We start from the raw sequence: 19,871 nt of genomic DNA on the forward strand, positions 1-19,871 counted from the left end.
GGTGAATATGTACTCCATATATTTATTATTTTTTAATATATGCATGACATTTGCATATAGTTAAATGCTGAAATTTTTAGATAAAAATATGCACGTCCTCATTTTCAATGTGAAAAAGACAAATTATAGAAAACCCTGAATTATGTGTATTATAAAGGTTATATTTTATACTTTTCATATGATGGGGATATAAGTAATTTCCTGTTTTAGAACAGTCTATTTTGGTAGATTTCTGGAAGGGACCAAAATCATATATATTCATGGTACAATATGTATCCAGTTATTAGTTATGCTCTATAAAGACATAGTCCCAATTCAATTTTTAGACTAACATGAATAAACACTTCCTAATGCTTATTAGAGAGATCACATGTGAAAGAGCATTCTCAGCTTCTAACTCAGTTCAATATAAAGACCTTTGTCAAATCACTTCTTAACTCAAGTGCCTAAGGTTCCAAAGGCAATAACTGAACTGCAAGGTTTGCTGTCGTTTTCAGCCTTGTCAATCAGTATCCCCAGTGGAGAGAGCACTTACCAGACATTCTCCTGTGATGTCGTCACAGGATTCTGCATGACCAAAGCATCGGCATGGTTCACAGATGCCACCAAATATGGTGCCATTAACTCTTCTGTGCCTAGGCCAACAAGACTGAAAGAAAGATAAATTTTCCATTAGTCTTGGTATTTAAAAAAAAAAAAATTTTTTTTTTTTTTTCTGATAACAGAAGATAACTTAGGTAGCACACTCACTAAATGTGTTTGTCAAAGGCAGCCATTATTGAAACATTGCTGTAGCACTATTATTCCTGACATTGGGGTTTTGTACTGACCTTACTGTTATTGGCAGGTATGAGATTAGAGGAAGCGTTAACTTGGTGTCTCTTCTGAAATGGTAAAATAAAGCACAGATATAAAGAATTGAAGCATGACAGTCTCGAAGTAAAAAGCACAGACAGGAAAACAGAAGGAAAAATACTGGAAAAAAAAAAAGCAGCAAAAATAAAAAACTCAGAGAATCTTAGCATAAGAGGGCACCCAACGTCATCCCCAGCAATTTGACTTGGGAATAGCTCCCTTTCCCACAAATGCACCACCCTCAACCCCTTCACATTCAGAAAGACTGAAATTATCTGCAAGACAGATAGCAGTTGCCTCTTCCATTTGAAAACATGAACATCTGGTTTTAATACATATGTAATTTATATGTTTCATTCTAAATTCCCTCCATCTTATGCTTTTCAGATTCATTCTAAGTTTCATTTTATCATGCTTTTTCAGATTTACCCAAAGTAGCTTATGGTTTATTTACCATATATTCCCTTGTTGGTTTATTTTATGACATTATTCTCCCATAATTTTGCTTATATTCATTGTAGATTTTTAAAATGTGAAACACTTTATGATATAAAAACAAAATTCCGATTATAACAGGACATTTGGGTCTTGGATTTCCTGTTTATCAGTACCTGTTCTAAATCCACTGTTGCTCTTAATTAAATTTTCATTCTCTGGGGATTTCTACAAACTGGAAGGGATCTAAATTCACTGTAAGGTAAATATTGATGACTTCTAGGAGCTTATGACTCCATGTTGTAATTGCTTTTCGTGGGTTATATACTGTATTTCTGGATGGTTAAATACAACACCATATATCACAAAAGATCTTTATTTCCAGTTGAAAATAGAAATGAAAGAAACCACTGAAGTAATAAAGTATATAGAATTGTGTTGTGCATTGTTGGAAATGTTCTTCTGCCTTAGGATATGAGGACTCTTCGATTTGAACATCAATAATAGACACGTGAAAAAAAGGATCTGCAGATATTTCATATCTGAAAAGAAAATAAAATCTACTTTCCTCTTCATTTGAGCAGTATAAAAGAGAAAGTGTTGATTTTTGGGTCCTTTCCAATAGTTTCTTCCTGTTAAAATTTTTGCCTCTATAAATTGATTATGGAAGTGATGCTCTTTTATAATATATATGTTTATAAACTGGTGAAGCTACTTCTGCAGAAGGAGGTAAAGCTTATGGACATAGAGAAGAGGACAGAATTGATTTGATGTTTTTAGAGCAGATGTTTATGTTTATGAGATTTCCTTAATCTATATTTTTAATATTTCAAAATGTAGTACTTGTATAACAACTTCATTCTTTAAATGCCCCAACTTCTTACACCTCTTTCTTAGTGAATTTACGCCATTAATCACAGAAAAAATGAAAGCCATCAGAATCTCTTTCTATTCCTAAACCAACAAGAATGACCCCATTTGTTTACAAATAAATCGAACAATAAAAAAAAAAAAATGAGCCTTTGCCTTCACACATTTTTGCCAATTTCCCTTCTGCAAGAACAGAGGGAGGATCCTTCCCCTTCTGAAGGAAATGTTATTCCAGTTGTTTTCTTGATTCCAAGATCTTTTGTCCTTTCAATATGCCCTCTCATTGCTGAGTCAGGAAAAGCTGTCTTTGTTACTGAATCACTACCATCATCTCAGAAATATCACCCACTGCCTCATCAAAAATTAACTAACAGAAAAACAAAATGGCAAAACCACTCTTTAACCTTACACAATACTTCCTGTCACCTCTTTTTCTTTTCAGTAAAACTATTCTACAAAATCTTTTCTTCCTTAGTCTCCTTGCTCACTTCATCCCATTCTCATCTGTCTTATACTCACTCAGTGAAAACTGTTCTTCTCCCTGCCACCAAGTTCCAGGTGACCAAACACAGTGCACAACTCTGCAACTGCAATTGATCTGGGCTTTCATCATTGTTTGGCCTGGCTGACTCCTTTCTCCCTTGAACGTCTTCTCCCAACCTTTGCAACATTAAGTTCCTCCAATTTCTCTCCTTTCTCTTTGCATTCTTCTCTGCTTTGACCCTACTTCTCATGATCAGGAGCCCCTCAGAGCCTAGGGTAGCTTCTCTCTTTTTAATCAGATTCTCTTTGTGGGTAATTTATTTAGTTCCATAGTTTAATGCCTTCCAACCAGGCAGATAGGCTAAGTCTAATACCCTCATGTTCTATCTACACATTGACATCTATACTTCACAGGGTTTCCAAACCAAATATTTCTAAAATGGACTGTTGATTCTCTCTTCACTCCAACCCAATTATTCCTCCAGGGTAGCCATTCCCAGCTCAATCAATGGCATCACATCCAGTTGTACAGTTTTTAAGCTGGTAATCTAAACTATTTCTTTCATCTCCATCAGTAAGTCCTATTGATTATACTACCAAAACATGTATATGATATGTCCTGTATTTTTATATCCCATGCCATTAAACAAACACAAACAATTATAATTTCGGTATTCCACTGCAATAGCATATTAACTGCTCTTCTTTCTACCAGTTATGCTCTCCTCATAATGACTTTTTCAAAAAAACATAAGTCAAGTCATGGCCCTGCCCTGCTTAAAGACCCATATCTAGCAGAATCAGACGTGGTTGAGCCATGGGACACTGAGGCCTGACTCCCAGGAACTGGCAGTGATGTCGGAATGTTCCAGATCACCAGGGAGTAGGTGGCCCTGTGTGAGAGTGGTTTATTGTTTGGTTATATGATAGTTTCCCTGAGCAAATGGCTCCCCTAACTCCACCCTATCCTGTCTATCACAGAATCCCTCCTGGTCCGGGCCCCTTTACCTGTGTGGCTACAAAATAAAAGAGACTTGGGCTACTCCATGTTGTTAGAGGCCAGATCTGGTATGGCCTGATCCATCATGCCCCCTCTCATTTGAAGAGTATTGGTTCTTGTGTGTTTATTGATTAGATAAGTTTATGGGTAATTGATTGATTTGTAGCCAGCATCGTCCTCTGGCAGTTAACCTTTTTCTGATCCATGAAGGACGTGGCTGAAACCCCAACGGACCTCTAGTGATTTTGCATGCCACTCAGAATAAAATCTCAACTCTTACCACGCATGAATACCCCTGAATGGCCTGGCTCCCCCATTCACATTTTGGGCCACTCACCCTCTTGCTTACTAAACTGCAGCCAAACTTGCGGTCTTTCAGGTTCCTGCAGACTCCCAGCTCTATGCCACGCCCCCCAGTTCTATGCCACGCCCCCAGTTCTATGCCACGCCCTCATCGGTTCTTTTTACTTCTCATTCTTTAACATGTCACCACCTCAGAAAGCCTTTCATGGCAAATTAAAGTCATCTCTCCATCTTCATGCACCCTCTCTCTTCCTATCTAATTTTATTCTCTCTCCACCAGATCTTTGTCATGACCTCCTGTTACTTTACCTAGTTTTTCAGAGAGCATATCTGCACTCTTATCACTTTATCCTACATATCTAGGGTCTTGACTGCCTGAAATATATGCTTTAGGAAATACTGGTAGTTAAATGAGAGTACAAACGCTTGTATAAAGGGGTTCATACTAATTCCATCAAATTAAGAGGAAACAAATTCGGCTCTAAAACTTTATTTTTTAGTATCCTACTTTGCTTTCACTTCCTTGCCTATTGAGTAAAATGAATGATGATGGTACTAGGAAAATAAGAAAATATTTGAAAATTTAACTGTAGAGCAATTCATAAGATGTCAATAGAAATGAGAAGAAAGAAAAAACTTCTGAATCAACAATGTAGTCCCAAATGCAGTCCCAAATAAGTTTTTGGCTAGAGATTCTTAGTAAGCTATAATTAAGGTATGATGGTCTTTGTAGTTTACTCTGCTTTTAAGGGATCCCAGGATATTAGTAATATCAAACCTAGAATGACTGACCTTATGAACTAAGCTCAATGAAAAAAGCAAACAACCTCAGGAAAGGACAGGACTGGGTAATATCAAGTCTAGGGACAGGAAGTTTTTATAAAGAACTGAAGAGATTCTTAGAGAGTAAAAGACATAAAATCAGAGAGGAACTTCAGAGTTCCAAAACTCATTGTCCCTTGATTCAACTAAGTTCTTTTATGTGTCTCAAAGTAACTTTATTTATCAATTATTGTGTGAGAGGTTCAGGGAACCTTTATTTTCCTTTCTCTGCTGCTTTGTTCTCTTTTCCACGCTTGAATGCTTCTCTCTTCCAATCCATGTGTTATCAATATTTAGCATCTCCAGGATACTTTCCAAGACATTTCTTTTCATTGGAGTAGCTCACGCTTTGAAGGATTCCCTCTTATTGGTCCCTTAGTGCTATGATCAAATTTTTCATAGGTATTTGTTCTGCCTCCCCAGACAGATTGTTAGCTCTTTAAGAACAGAGGTTATGCTGTATGCTTATTGACATTTTTTTTTACAGAAAAATATACATAATTTATCAAATGTGTGCAGTTTGTCAGAATGTTTTCAAAGGGACAAAAGTAACATAAAACATAGCTGATTAAACCATTATAATATTCAGACAATTTTTTATTCTAAGGGCATGTGGTACTTGCATAGAAGATGATAAAGTAAACTTAGAATGATGTGGGTACATATTAAAGCAAGAAGAGAATTAAGGTACTTATTATTATAATTGAAAGAGGAACTTAAATTTTCAGAGGGAGTTGTCTGGTTGGAAATAAAAGCTGAAAGACTTATTATAAAAGAATGTTTCTTCAAATACAACCTATATTTTATATCTAAAACTAAATTTGACTGGACATAGCTAGTTCATATCCATGACTTTTTTTTTTCTTTTCTTTAAAAATTTTGGAAAAACAAGTACTTCAATGAATTACATTTAGTTTTATTTCTAGATAGGTAAATCTACCCAGTTAAAGAAAACTCATTTGTCATGAATATGACTCTGAGGTCTGAGCACTCTCTGGAAGCACACATTATTTTCAAGTACAAGGGAAGTAACAAAGAAGTGCCTACAGTATTTCTATAAATGGCATAATAGGGTAGTGTTCTGAACTGGAACATCCTGGTACACTGAATGATTCCTTAAAGGTACCATTTTAAAGAATTTAAGCTCTTATTTATCTTCAAGACATTCCCTCTGGCAGGGAAGTCATGTTTACATTTTTTGACCAGGTTTCAAGTAAAATCAATTTTCAAACTACCTAAGAAAAATACATAGAGGTAAATGTAAATGCTATCCTAAAAAGACATACTGTGGTATTAAGTAAGAAACATTAATCTTACTTTAAATCTGGAATATTGAGATAACAAGAAATATCTCAAACTTAGATACTAAACAAATCAAAGAATGGTAAGGAATATTCTAGAGCAAGGTATTCGTTTCATAAATTATGTGCTTGACATTCTGAAGGGTGCATGCTTCAGATGGTTTTGACTTGGTTGTATTCCCAGGAACAAAGGAAGGTAAAGGGGAAACAGAGGATTAAAAAATGGGAAAAATAAAAAGAAATGAGTACTAAGTTCTGGATAACTGCTGAAATAAAAATGAAAGGAAAACACTTAGAAATATTACTCTGCTGTCATCCAGCATGCAACTGATTAAACAGGAAAGACTTATGGAAACATCAGCTTTTTCAGTTATAGTAAAGAAAAATATCTCAAAAGGAAACAATTTCATGATGACATTATATGGTTAGTACTCTATTGGAAAGTCATGACTTTTTGGTAGTCATTTGTTTCTTCATTAAGTAATACACAAGCATTTGTGCAATAATTGGCAAAGAACACCTGAATTTAGAATAGTTTAACGACGGTCATATTTCAAGGAGCTTATATTGCACAGAGGATATATTCCTCAAACTTACTTCACAGGAGGAGCCACTATACCCTGGTGGACACTGGCAGACTTCCACAGCAGTCGCGATGCTTCCATCAGTAGGATAGGGGACAGCAGATTCAAGGTTCACAGAACTCAACCTGGGAAGAGGAAAGGGATGGTAAGGAAATATACAAGCTCTTAGGCATGATGTAGCCAGAAGAACAGCAACTATGATCCAAAGATGAGCAAATTATCCACGGCAAGAAAGCAAATGAATGTCAATAACTTGAAGCAATTATTCATTATATAGTTGGCCTTCCCCACCCAGGAGCTCCACATCTGTGGAGCTCAACCAGCTGTGGATTAAAAAAAATTTGGGAAAACTGAATCTGTACTGAACATGTACAGACTTTTGTCCTTGTCATCCCTAAACAATATAGTAGAAAACTATTCATATAGCAATTACATTGTATGAGGCATTATATATAATCAAGTGATGATTTAAGGTGTATAAAGAGAGATCATAGGCAAACACTGCACCATTTGATATGGATGGGGACTGAGCAAATGGGGATTTTGGTATAATCCATCACCTGAGGATACTGAGGAACAGCTTTATTAGGTAAGATCTGCTCAGCTACAAATGCTGACAATCATCACAACTATCAAATACTGAACACATACGAGAATGTTCTTCCTCATTTATTGGTTCTTAGTTATGTGTTTTTTTTTTTTTTTTTTTTTTTTGCTGGGGGTGGTACCAATGGTACCAAGAATTAGACCCAGTGGCACTTAACCCAGCTCCTTTTGATTTAGAGACAAGGTCTCACTCAGTTACTCAGGGCCTAATTTACTGAGGCTGGTTTTGAACTCACAGTCTTCTTGCCTCAGCTTCCTGAGACACTGGGGTAATAGCCTGGCTGCCATATGTTTTGATTTTCTTTTAGTGGAGATAAATAACAGAGAGTTTAAAATCATACAGCTGAAAGGATTTTTAAAACAGAAAATATTCATTCCCATGACTGTTTGACTTAATTTAACATTAAAAGTAGAAAGACAGGAGACAGTATTAACCTTAAATTTCAGCTTTTAAATGGAAAAAAAAATGTAGAAGAAATTTTGGTTTCTTTTTCCCCAGAGATAAACCCATGCGGTATTAGGTATAAGTGAAACTTTCTCAAATTCTCAATAGAGGTAGTTAGCACTATTAATTTGCTTAAAGTATTTTTGGTCCAAATTAAACCACTGTTCTCTGTATGTATGGATTTTATTTTACTGACACTTCTATACTATTTGGTGATCTTAGCCAAGTGACTTGGCATCACTTATTATTTGAGAGAAAAAATGGAATGTCCAAATCGAAAATTGAAAAAAAAAGTTACGTAAGTGATACAAATAAAGTATGTATTTCCTTCTTTAATATGCATTCACAATTGAAATAAATGTTATTGGTTTCTTACTGGCTTTTCCACATTTTTTTAAATAAATTAATATTAAAAGCCTTCATCATTAAAGACAGTCTCAGAAGTCTAACAAACCAGGATTCATGTCCTGTTAAAATTGAACAGCCTTGAGGTCTAGGAAAAATTTTTCTCTTGAGGCCCTCAATATTCTCATCTATATAATGGGGATAATGTAATAGTCCATGCACCATAAGCATGATTAAATGATTAAATGAAATAATAAGTACAAAGTTCTTGGTATTATAGTAAGTAATTATGAAACACTAGACATGCTATAAACATATTTTCATTGATTGTTGAAACAGGGTAAAAATGACTATATAAGTAATACTGGGAATACTACCTGAACTATTTGTAAAATCAAATCACTTAGCAAATTTTAAATTAACTCTAAGAGTCCAAAACTAATGACTACTTAGAGCAATTAGGCAAGAGAATGAAACGGAATGCATAAAAATAGGAAGAGTGGATGTCTAATTACCCCTGTTTACAGGTAATATATTATGCATAAAAAACCTAAAGACTCCACCAAAAACCTATATTATATTAGAAATGATAAATTCAGTATAGAAGATCAACATAAAATCAGTATCATTTTCATATATCATTATGAGATTGTTGAGAAAGAAATCCCATTCACGATAGCTTCAAAAAATCCCTAAGAATACACATAACTAAGGAAGTTAAAGATCTCGCAATGAAAATTTTAAGATATTGAAAAAAACTGAAGAAGACACAAAAAAATGGAAAGACCTCCAATATTCATTGACTAGAAGAATTAATATTGTCATCGTACACTCCACCCAAAGCAATTTACAGATTCAATGTAGTTTCCATCAAAATACCAAAAACATTTTTCATGGAATGAGAAAAAACAATCCTAAAATTCAAATGAAAGTACAAACACCGTGAATAGTAAAAGCAATTTTAAACAAAAAGAAGAAAACTGGAGGCATCACAATACCTGATTTCAAGACATACTAGAGTTGTAATAACCAAACTATTAGCATAAAAATAGACACACAGACCAGTGGAAGAGCAAAGAGATTCCAGAAGTAAACGCATGCACTCCAGCCAACAGACTGTTGACCAAGGTCCTAAAATAAAAATGACCACTGAAGGAAGGACAGCATCTTCAATAAGTGGTCCTGGGAAAACTGGATATCCACATGCAGAAGATTGAAACTTGAGCCTTATTTCTCATCCTGTACAAAAATTAACTCAAGTAGATCAAAGATATAAGTGTAAGTCCTGAAACTATTAAAATACTAGAAGAAAACAGGGGAAATAGTTACAGATAGTGGAATCTACAATGACTTTTTCATATATGACCACAAACACAAAGGAAACTAAAGCAAAAGTAGACAAATAGAATCACATCAAACTAAATTCCTGCTCGGCAAAGGAAACAACTGAGTGAAGAGACAACCTACAAAAATGGCTAAAATATTTGCTAGCTGTACATCTGGTTAGTATCTAAAATATATAAGGAACCCAAAAACTTAATGATAAATAAACAAGAAATCCAGTTAAACTGGGCAAGTAATCTAAGACACATTTCTCAAAAGAATGAACACAAATGGCCAACAAATATATGGTCAAAATATTCCATGTCATTAGCTATTAGGAAAATGCAAATTAAAACTACAATGAGATATCATATGGTCCTAGTCAGAATAGCTATTATAAAAAAAAAAAAAAGAGTTATGGCAAGAATATGGAGGAAAAAAGCTCTCATATACCATTCATAGGAATGTAAATTAGTAGAGACATTATGGGGAACAGTTTGGAAGTTCCTCAAAAGACTAAAAATAAATCTACCATATGATCCAACTATTCTATTCTGGATCATATTTCTGATTACAAAGGAAATGAAGTCAGCATACCAAAGAGATACTGCACCCCCACGTTTAGTATGGCATTATTCACAATGGTTAAAATATGAAATCAATTTAGGTGTCCATGTATGGATCAACAAATTTTAAAAATGTGGTATATGTACACAATGGTAGATCATTTAGCCAAAAGAGAAGTGAAAGCGTTCATTTTTAGTAAAATGGGTAGATTGGAAGGACACTATATTAAGTGACATGAACTGAACACAGAAATTCAGGTACCACATATTCGCTCTCATATGTGGAAGCTAAAAAAAAAATTGACCTGAATGTAGAATAGTGATTATTAGAGGTAAGGGTAGGGGGTGGATAAGAGGAGGCTGTATTTCATCATGGTATGCTGTATGCTTATGTTGAAATATCACACTGAAACTCACAATATAAATAATTAGTACAAGTTAGACAAAAATTTAAAAAATTAACAGTGAAAAAAGAAATCCTAACCCCCAATAGAATGATATTAACATGTGGGACTTTTGGGAGGTAATTCAGTCATGAGGTCGGAGCCCACATGAATGGCATTAGTGCCTTTATAAGAGACCCCAACAGGATTCCTTGACCCATTTTCAACATGTAAAGACATAATAAAAAGAGGGTATTTTGGTACCTGGAAGAGGGCTCTCAGGAGAGCCCAACTCTGCTGTCATCCTTATCTCAGACTTCTAGAACACTGACAAATAAACTTCTATGTTTACAAACAAAAACTCAACCAAATGAACAGAAAAACCCTAAATGACCTGTGTTGACTCACCATAATAAATTTTGTTTTTAAAAATGGTTGACAGATCTTCATAAGGCATAATATGACATCCTTTATCCATAAGAAAATTTCAGCTGCTCTTGCTAGGGCATTCTGAATTTCTTACTCAAGATATTTTTATTAATCAGGGATTTATAGGTAAAACAAAGAGTTTGCTGGATTTGGGAATGTATGCTGTAGCCAATCCAGAGAGCAAAGTTAAGAAAGGGCTCATTACAAGGTTTAAATGTTATTTTCAAAAGTGACAATCTTTAACAACATTATAGACTTTTCAACAAGTTTCTAAAATGGCTTTAGTTCCACTTTACTAATCCTAGACACTGGATATAACTTTGGAATTTGTATGAGTTCATTATGATCAAGAAGTAGAAAAGGAAAGTGAACTGAAATCTTAGAAAACCAGCAGTTGGATGAAATCTCCATGCTGAGTGACAGCGAGCACCTTCTAAAGACCAGGACATTATCTTTAACTGCAGATAGACTCATCCAGAATTATTTCTTGAATGCTACCTTTTCTAGGTGCACAGCTTAGACATCTGATAGAAGGTCCGAGACAGGTAGGCATTAAAAATCACCATCATACAGTTTTCATGTTACATGGGTCATTTGAAAATCACTAAATGATCTTCCCCTCACCAAGCAGCCTTGTGCATGATAGTATGCATTGTCACAGGCATTTCTTCCTCCTATCATTATCTGAGGTGAAATTCACACAAATGAACTCTTTTAAGTGTACAACTCTGCATCATTTAGTACATTCACAATGCTGTGCAACAACCACCTCTGTCTACATCCAAAACATTTTCATCAGCCTCAAAGTAAACCTCACACAAATTAAGCAGTCACTGTCTCTTCCCTCTTCCTCCAGCCTTTGTCAGCTACTAATCTGCTTCTGTCACTGTGAATTTACTAATTCTAGGTATTTCCTATTAATAGAATTAAACAATATGTGACCTTGATGTCTGATTTCTTTCACAGCCTGTTTTTAAATCCATCTTAGCATGTTTCAGTTCTTCCTTTTTCACATTCCTGTCATGTATGTACTATATTTTGTTTGTCCATTTGTCTGTTGGTGGATATTTCTGTTGTTTCTACTTTTTGGCTACTATGAGTATTCATGAGCAGGTTAATATAGGAATTGGTTTTCGAGCAAAAGATTGTTAGAGTTTACTAATTGGCAGGTTGATCTACTGCATATAGATAAAACCTCAGGATTTCCCACATAAAATTGATATGTGAAACTTAAAGGTAGGGCACTGGAAGTTTCAAAGTAGAAGAATGAGCAATTGACCACTTTAAGGAACATTTTTTAAAAATAAAGATACAAAAACAAAAATATTTTCTGCAAACTGCCAAATTTCATTTGTCTTTTGAACAACAGATGTTCCTCTCTTTAATTTGTATAGCCATTTTGAGCTATGAGAAATTTCAACACTCAAACATCTTTTCCAGTAATATTCCACATTAGTATTCACTGAGTAGTCCCAGCGTTCATTAGGTTCTGCTATTTGTTAAATGGGATTTTAATGCGTTTAACAGTTTTAAGTGTTACTCATGAAGAAGGCTGCAGTTTATTTTTTTCCCCTTCAATATGGTCATTTTATTTTCTTGTTACCAGGCTGCATTCATTTAAATACGAAATGTTGGCAGTAATAAAGTACTAAATTTTGGAGATGCATGAGCTGTCAAAGATTTGTCAACTAAGTCAAATGCTTTAGCTATCTTTCCTTATTATTAGGACTTGAAAATGCAGATAAGACAATGGATGAAGAGAAAAGACATAATTATATAAGCTGCTGTGGAAAATATGAAATCATATCAGAAATGTTGTCCTGGCCCCCACCTTAGTATATTTTTGATTTACTACATTTCCCACCAGAATTAGATATGCTTTACTATGCTAAAACAACTAGCACCACCAGAAAACATCATATTTTGAAACAACAGAAAGACCTTTGGTTTTATAATTCTTTTTTTTTTTCTTCCCATTTTCCTTTTTACATTGAAGGCGTCTATTTTATCCCACTTAAAACAGTGTTACATTGGGGTAACCATCTTAAGTATTTTATTGTTATTAAAGTGTTGTTCTGTTTTGTTTTATCAAAACCTAAGATGTTGATTCAGAATTTATTTTAGTCTTTGTGTTATGGAAATTGCACAAGGTATTGCTCAATTAGAGGAGCTTAGTAATTTTCTTGCCTTTCTAAAGAGGCAACAGAATCATTCAATGTTCCAGTCAATGTTTGATTTGGCCATCTGTAAAATGGACATATATGCTCTCCAAATATTTTCAATCCTATATCAAGTAGGGGAAGTAAATGATAAAAGCTGATACTACTAGCCACCTACCAAGTATATATTAATGCTAATATATGAATTCATATCTTCCTCCTTAGTCCTCAGTCTGCACTATATTCACTTCTATTGCAATTTATTATATTATCATAAATGTGCATTGTGCCTTCCCTATTAGACTACACCTTCTTTGAACTCAATGATCATTTATTCATCTTTGTATCCTTGTAGCTTAGTCTAGAACAAGCACATATTAATAATTATTACTTAACTGTGTGTCCACTATTTTCAGTGTGATATAATGGGTGCTCGAAAGACATTTCAGCTAAGTATCAATAAACTCAATGTAAAAGTCACATTTTTTCCCAAATTTACAAATGAAGAAACAAGCTCAGAGGAGTAAAGCACCTTCTACAACATGTACAGTCAATAAACAGTGCAGCCCAGATCCAAACCTGAATGAGACTCCAAAACTAGGGGCCTCCTTGTTGCCCTACCTTGTTTCCCAACACAGATTGAGAAGTATGTCAGGTGTTTTACACACATTATGTTCTCACTTCATCTTCAATATTGAAAGTTAGATATTATTTCTACCATTTTACTGAAGTGAGAACTGAGATTTAAGTCAATATACATAGTGCTCTGTAAAAATGTTTGCAGACCGACTGAATCCAATACAGTGTAGCATTGGGAGATAACAATGATAACAGGAGAAAACAGAGGAGTTCAAATCCTGGCTGCACCTCTTACCCACTGCCCGATACCAAGTGAGTCTCATAAATATTTTTAAGTTCTAGAGTCTTTATCAGTATTCTTTCTTTAAAACGTGATTACCTGGATTATTATTTTCAAAGGTAGAAGCATACTATGCATCTATCAATTCTTTTTCGATAAATAAGATGTCTTGGTTTACAAGAATTGTTCTAGATATTTATGATTTAAATTTTGTCAAGTCATTCTCAGTACAAGACCCCAAACTTACTCTAAAAGTTATGTGAATAAATGTTGCCTTTGAAAGATTCTGTATTTATTTTTAAACAATAAAGACACATGAGACATATCATGATAAAGTCATGATGGAATCCGTTACACTGTGGTAACAACTACAAATTCTTATGCAACCATAAGATCAAAACAACCAGGGCTGCTGACCTCCATGTGCTATCAGTATTTCAGGTTGTTTGATCTTCTGGTTGCTGAATAAGCTCCAGAGAGTCCTACACTGGCAAGTCAATGTTTTCCCTCTAGAAAAAAAAAAAAAATATATATATATATATACATATATATGTGTGTATATATATATATGTCTGTATATCTATATAATCACTTTTGCTCAGATTCTATTGGGCAAACCAAGTCAAATGGACATATCTACCCTCAAGGTTACAGAAACTCAGTATCTCCATAGGAGAAGATTAAAAATGTAAATATGGTAAACTGTATCAATGTGTACTTTAGGATGAAAGGGAAACACATGTTGTGCAGGGTTCTATAACTAATAGGTGCTTAAGAAAAGCCTTTCTTGAGTTAAAGATAAGGGGGTGTTATGGTTTAGTTGTGGTGTCCCCCAAAATCTCATGTGTAAGACAATGCAAGAAGGTTCAGAGGAGAAATGATTGGATTGTAAGAGTATTAACTCAATCAGCGAATTAATTCCCCGATAGGGACTGAGTGGCTACTGAAGTGGTAGGGTGTGGCTGGGGGAGGTGGGAATTGGGGTGTGGCTTGGGGTATATATTTGTATCTGGCCAGTGGAGTCTCTCTTTCTGTTTTCTGATCACCATGTGAGCTGCTTCCCTCTGCCACACTCTCCCACCATGATGTTCAGTCCTGCCTCTACCCCAGAGGAATGGAGCCAGCCTTCTATGGACTAAGAACTTGGAAACTGTAAACCTCAGATAAACTCTTCCTCCTGTATAGTTGTGTGGTTGGGTTATATAGTCAGAGCAGCAGAATAGCTGACTAAAACAAGGGGGCTACTAAATCCAAGGTTTGGAGAATTTAAAGGGGAAAGATGTGTAAACTAGATTTGTCTTATTTTTCTCATGCTCTTAAAACAAAAATGGAAATTTTTCTAATTTTCTCTTTGTCTTACTAGGAAAGACAGTGATAAGGGAATCAATTTTTTTGGATGGTTTCAGCATTCTGGAAAAGAATGACAGTAAGAACTAAAATAATTGTGTATCTTATTCTGTATGTCTCCAAGTCTTAATGGTATTTGGAGAAAATGCTGTCCCTTGGAATGAGGTGGGTCAGGTAGACATACTTCATATCTGTGTGCTGATCTTCCACTATCAAACCACTTCAGCAGCTCTCTAATTCCTTTTTCAAAGTGACGCGTTGAAGTTGACAGTGCAATTGTCCTCCTCCTTCTTTCAGAAATAAAACAATTTAAACCGGGTGTGGGGTGCATGCCTGTAATCCCAGTGACTTGGGAGGCTGAGGTAGGAGGATCACAAGTTTGAGAAAAGCCTCAGTGACTTAGTTAAACCCTGTCTCAAAATAAAAAAAATTAAAAGGGCTTGGGGTGTGGCTCAGTGGTTGAGTACCCCTAGCTTCAATCCCTGGTTACAAAAAAAAGGAGGCAAGTTAAGTACAAAGAGGTCAAAGCCATTCTTATGTTTACAATTATTATATAACTGAGTTGAAAAAATGTCAAAATCCTGTAGCCCAGGTTTACTTCTACTATACAATTCTACCCAACTATAGAATTGGACTGACCTAAGCCCATTTGCTGAGAGAACTACCATGGAAGTAAATCTTCCTTACATAAGCCTAAACATGAGTTTTTGTTGTGACAGCTTCAATTTACTCATGCTTGCACACAAACAGTGTACCACGGCAGAAGCCTACTGTGCAAGACAAGTTGAAATCAATTCAGGTGATGTTTTACAAATATGACTCAATCTACTAGCAGATCAGAGATAAATAAAATATAACAAGCTTACTGACTCAGGATTCATGCTGACTTTCAGCTCACCTGAAGTGGAAAGGAATTTCAAACCTAAATTGGCTTTTACTTCTTGAACCACAATGCTTTAGTCATAAAGGTGGAGGTAAGCCATCACCTATTTGGATTTGTTCCTATGTCCATTCACGTAGTCACGTCTGTGAACGTATCCTGCGTATATGGGGAGACCTCAGAAAACTTCAAATAAAACCAATGATTTTGAGGAGGGTAGATGCTGAAATTGTTTGACATAAATCAGGGAGAAGTGTCTTTGGATTAACTAGCCTGAGAAACAATGCTGACAAAAATAAATAAGCCCCCTAGCCACTTTTTGTCAATTTGGTTGTCATTCATTTTGAAAGTTAGAAGACTCGTCTCTTTGTACTGTTTAAACATCATGACAATCTCTATTTACTAAATGGGAAAAACATAATTAATTCCTAAGTGCAGCTTCTCATCTTTATGGCACTTTAACCCTGCTTCTAGCAGAATTGCCTATGCAAAAGAGGTACATTGTTTGGCAATGGTTTTGTTTATGAATCTGCAGTTCCCTCCTTTGGGAAATGGTAATGATGATAATACTTTGTTGAAATGTTACAAGTGAAAGACAAACTAGGCCGCACAAGCAAATAGCGAGAGGTGGTATCTGCAATAAAATACCTAATATTGGAGACATTTCTTTGATTAAGGGTATATCAGTTGTCAGTGTGGGGTCGAACTCGATCATCTAACTGAATCTGATTCAAAAGTAAGATGCCATGATAGCTTATTTTATTTATTATCTGCATAGAAAAGGAGAAGGGGAAGAACTCATTCACATATAGTTGAAGTTAAAATTCTGTCTAACAAAATGTCATGACTTTAGAAAGGGAAAATACAGCACCCTATAGTCAGTCAGGGTGTTTTCATTTTAAAGAAAAAAATTATCAAGAAGAGCTAACATATGAAAATGTTCTAGGTAATGTGTACTTTATATAATGATCACGTATTATTGTCACAGCAACCCTGGAAACAGGCATTATTATCTGCACACTACAATTAAAATCGAGATTCTACAAACCCCAATCTCTTGTCATAGTTCATATGCACGACAAGCAATAGAGCTTGCTGAAAAAAGCTACTCACTTTGGCTCTAAAATCCAAACTCTTTCCTTTTACCCATTATAATCTTATGCTGGTTTGTACAGGGATGTGTGGTTATTTAAATAAAGAGGCTTTCCTTTCTTATTACAAACAACATACTACTAAGTCAGAAACTAGTTAACTAACGAATAGAAGAAAACATTTTACAGACTACTTTCTAAATACGAGCACCCTGGACTTGTATCTTTTTGAATTCCTACTCTCTGGGCCATCATAAAGGTGACTTTATTTTCTAGTACAACATATTTCAACCCTGGAATCATTATTTATTACATGCGCTGGCAGAATCATGAAGGAAACATCAATGATCATAAGAGCTGAGACAAATTATTTGTGATATTTACAATTTCAAAGGGTTCATAGGAACACCTTTCAGACAAACAATGCTTATTCTTATCTTCTATGTGAAAGAACAAGACTAGAGATTTTTTTTTCCTGCCACTGAGGATCAAACCAAGGGGCACTTAACCACTGAGTCACACTCCAGCCCTTATTTATTTATTTTTGTATTTTATTTAGAGACAAGGTCTCACTGAGTTGCTTAGGGCCTTGCTAAGTTGCCGAGGCAGGCTTTGAACTTACCACCCTCCTGCTCAGCCTCCAAAGCCGCTGGGGTTATAAGCATGCACCACAGCAGCAGGCCAAACCTAGAGTTTTTAAAATCCACTTTTCTAGCATGTTCATGTTTACCCCAAGGTAAATGTGTGGACTTGGAAGGTGCAGTTCCCAATTTTACCTGAAGATGGCATCCATCCCAAAGTTGTATGTGATTTGTATGAGGAGGCTCTTCAAATTGACAAGCACCATCATGAAATCCTTTCTGCTGACTGGGAAATTTGTACCATGTATGGTGAATGACTCCTCTTTAAGTGGTAGCACGCTGACGTGGTCTTCAGATGGTTGAAGATACACCTCTTCTTGGGCAGTGCTGATTCTCAAGTTATTTCCCTAAAGGAGGGGAAAAGTATTATCAGGATAAAACTGAAAACTAGGCACGAAAAGGTAAGACATATCTGTATCTGATTATCCTCAGTAGGTTTTGAATTTCAGGTTGGCTTTGCCTGACGTTCAACACATTTTCAGAATACATGAATTTAAATATTAGCTTTCACCAGATGCACTGCAAAGTGTAAGTTTCTTGGTCCCACTTCCCACTTCCCCCATGAGCTAAAATAACAGATCACTGGCAAGGCCTAAGCATATATGTGATTAGAGACACCCTGATTTTACACAAGAACACGAACATTAAATATTTCAAAAATACTAGTTTATGGTGAGGACAATAGGAAAAGAAGCTTTACATAATTAAGCGATTATTTTAAAGGACTTCTATGTATGGAGGAAAAACAAGAAAAAGATCTGCATATAATGTTTATAGTAGGATACTGGCATCATAATAAGAAATATAGATTGACTTTGGACATTTAGGTTGTCCTTGTATTAGCTCCTTCATACCATGATACATAACTTCTTGATATCTATCTTAATATCTATCTAAAATTCAGACCACTTCATCCAATTCTGAAAAAATATTCATTTTGAGGAAAGAATTCTATCATTCTGTCATTGATTCCCATGTGTGAAATGTGCAAGAGAAAGAATAACAGAGGTTGCTTACTAACGGGCTGACCTGACTCCTACCCACTTGGAATCATGAATGGGCTTGCATGTGTATACCTTTGAGTGTGTGGGACTACACATTATGTGTGTAGACATAATTGAAAAGGAAGGATGTAGGAAAGGAGAGGGAAGCACTTCTAGGATAACTTTAGGCTTCCAGTCTTTGGGAATTCACTATGATCCTCCAAACCCTTAAAGCATTTTCTCCTATGTTTCTTACCTAAATCAGGATTTCAAAATTAAGATTTAACTATAGCCTATGGCTACATGAACTGGGTTCATTTTTTCCATTTACTTATGACTAATATAAACAAGGAAATAGTACAATCTATGTGGAAAATTTATATATAATTATATAAATCAGCTTTCACCTAAATGTTGTCATTCATACTTATAATCATGGAAACATGATCATCATGCTTTAAATTTAATTTTTTAAATCTGTTCTAAAGGTTTTCTTTATTATTAGCATGCAGTGAATATATTTAGTTTTCTAGATATGTCTTCGGAGTGAAACATAGGAATTGCACCCCCAAAAAAATTCCTAAGATACATTTTTCTTTAGTAGGAAGTAAATTAATGTCAAACCAACCAGGTAAAAAGAGCATGGGCAACCTGAAATAACACATGGTGTCCTAGGGTTAAAAAGCAATGTGCTAAGTACACTACCTCTAAGAGGACCATCAGCTGGAGAACATATTCTGTGTCTTCCTCCTCTTCCTCAAGGTCATAGGAGATGGTAAATGTCAACTGTCCTCCTACGGCTGGGAGCTATAAGAAAGGAGATGCGCAATCATTACAGCACAGGAGATAGGCTATTAAATCATATTTTACTTATTATTTTTAAATCCTTATACTGTTCTAGAGGGCAATATTTGGAAGAAGCAGAAATCACCAGAGAACAGAGTGGGGTTGACAGACATTTCTTTAGGAGTAACCTTTAAACAAACCTTACCCATCAATTGTAAGCTTGACATAAATATAAATTCATGTACTACTTCCCCCAGTGTGGCAGGCTTGCTGAAACAGGTTAAGTTCCATGAAACCAAACACAGTTCTTCCAGTCATCTTCTTAGTCTGGAGTATGAGTTTTACAATTCCCAAACAAATAAGGATCATCGTCAA

General features: G+C 35.3%; 1 protein-coding gene across 7 annotated transcripts in view; it reads right to left on the bottom strand.

Moving 5' to 3' along the window:
* Window positions 1–19,871, bottom strand: part of Lama2 (laminin subunit alpha 2) — a 582,198-nt gene that overhangs the window by 250,196 nt on the left and 312,131 nt on the right. For 4 of the 7 annotated variants that reach the window (XM_047557822.1, XM_047557825.1, XM_047557824.1 and 1 more), the window contains exons 13-17: window positions 19,416–19,517; window positions 17,863–18,074; window positions 6,667–6,778; window positions 831–884; window positions 536–649 (exon numbers count right to left, since the gene is read on the bottom strand). In XM_047557822.1, coding sequence (XP_047413778.1) covers window positions 536–649; window positions 831–884; window positions 6,667–6,778; window positions 17,863–18,074; window positions 19,416–19,517 — 594 coding nt within the window. The remainder of the gene's footprint in view (window positions 1–535; window positions 650–830; window positions 885–6,666; window positions 6,779–17,862; window positions 18,075–19,415; window positions 19,518–19,871) is intronic. The other 3 variants (XM_047557827.1, XM_047557826.1, XM_047557823.1) reach the window with 1 other exon arrangement.

Source organism: Sciurus carolinensis, chromosome 7 (genome assembly GCF_902686445.1).
Source record: "Sciurus carolinensis chromosome 7, mSciCar1.2, whole genome shotgun sequence".
Classification (NCBI taxonomy): Eukaryota; Metazoa; Chordata; class Mammalia; order Rodentia; family Sciuridae; genus Sciurus; species Sciurus carolinensis.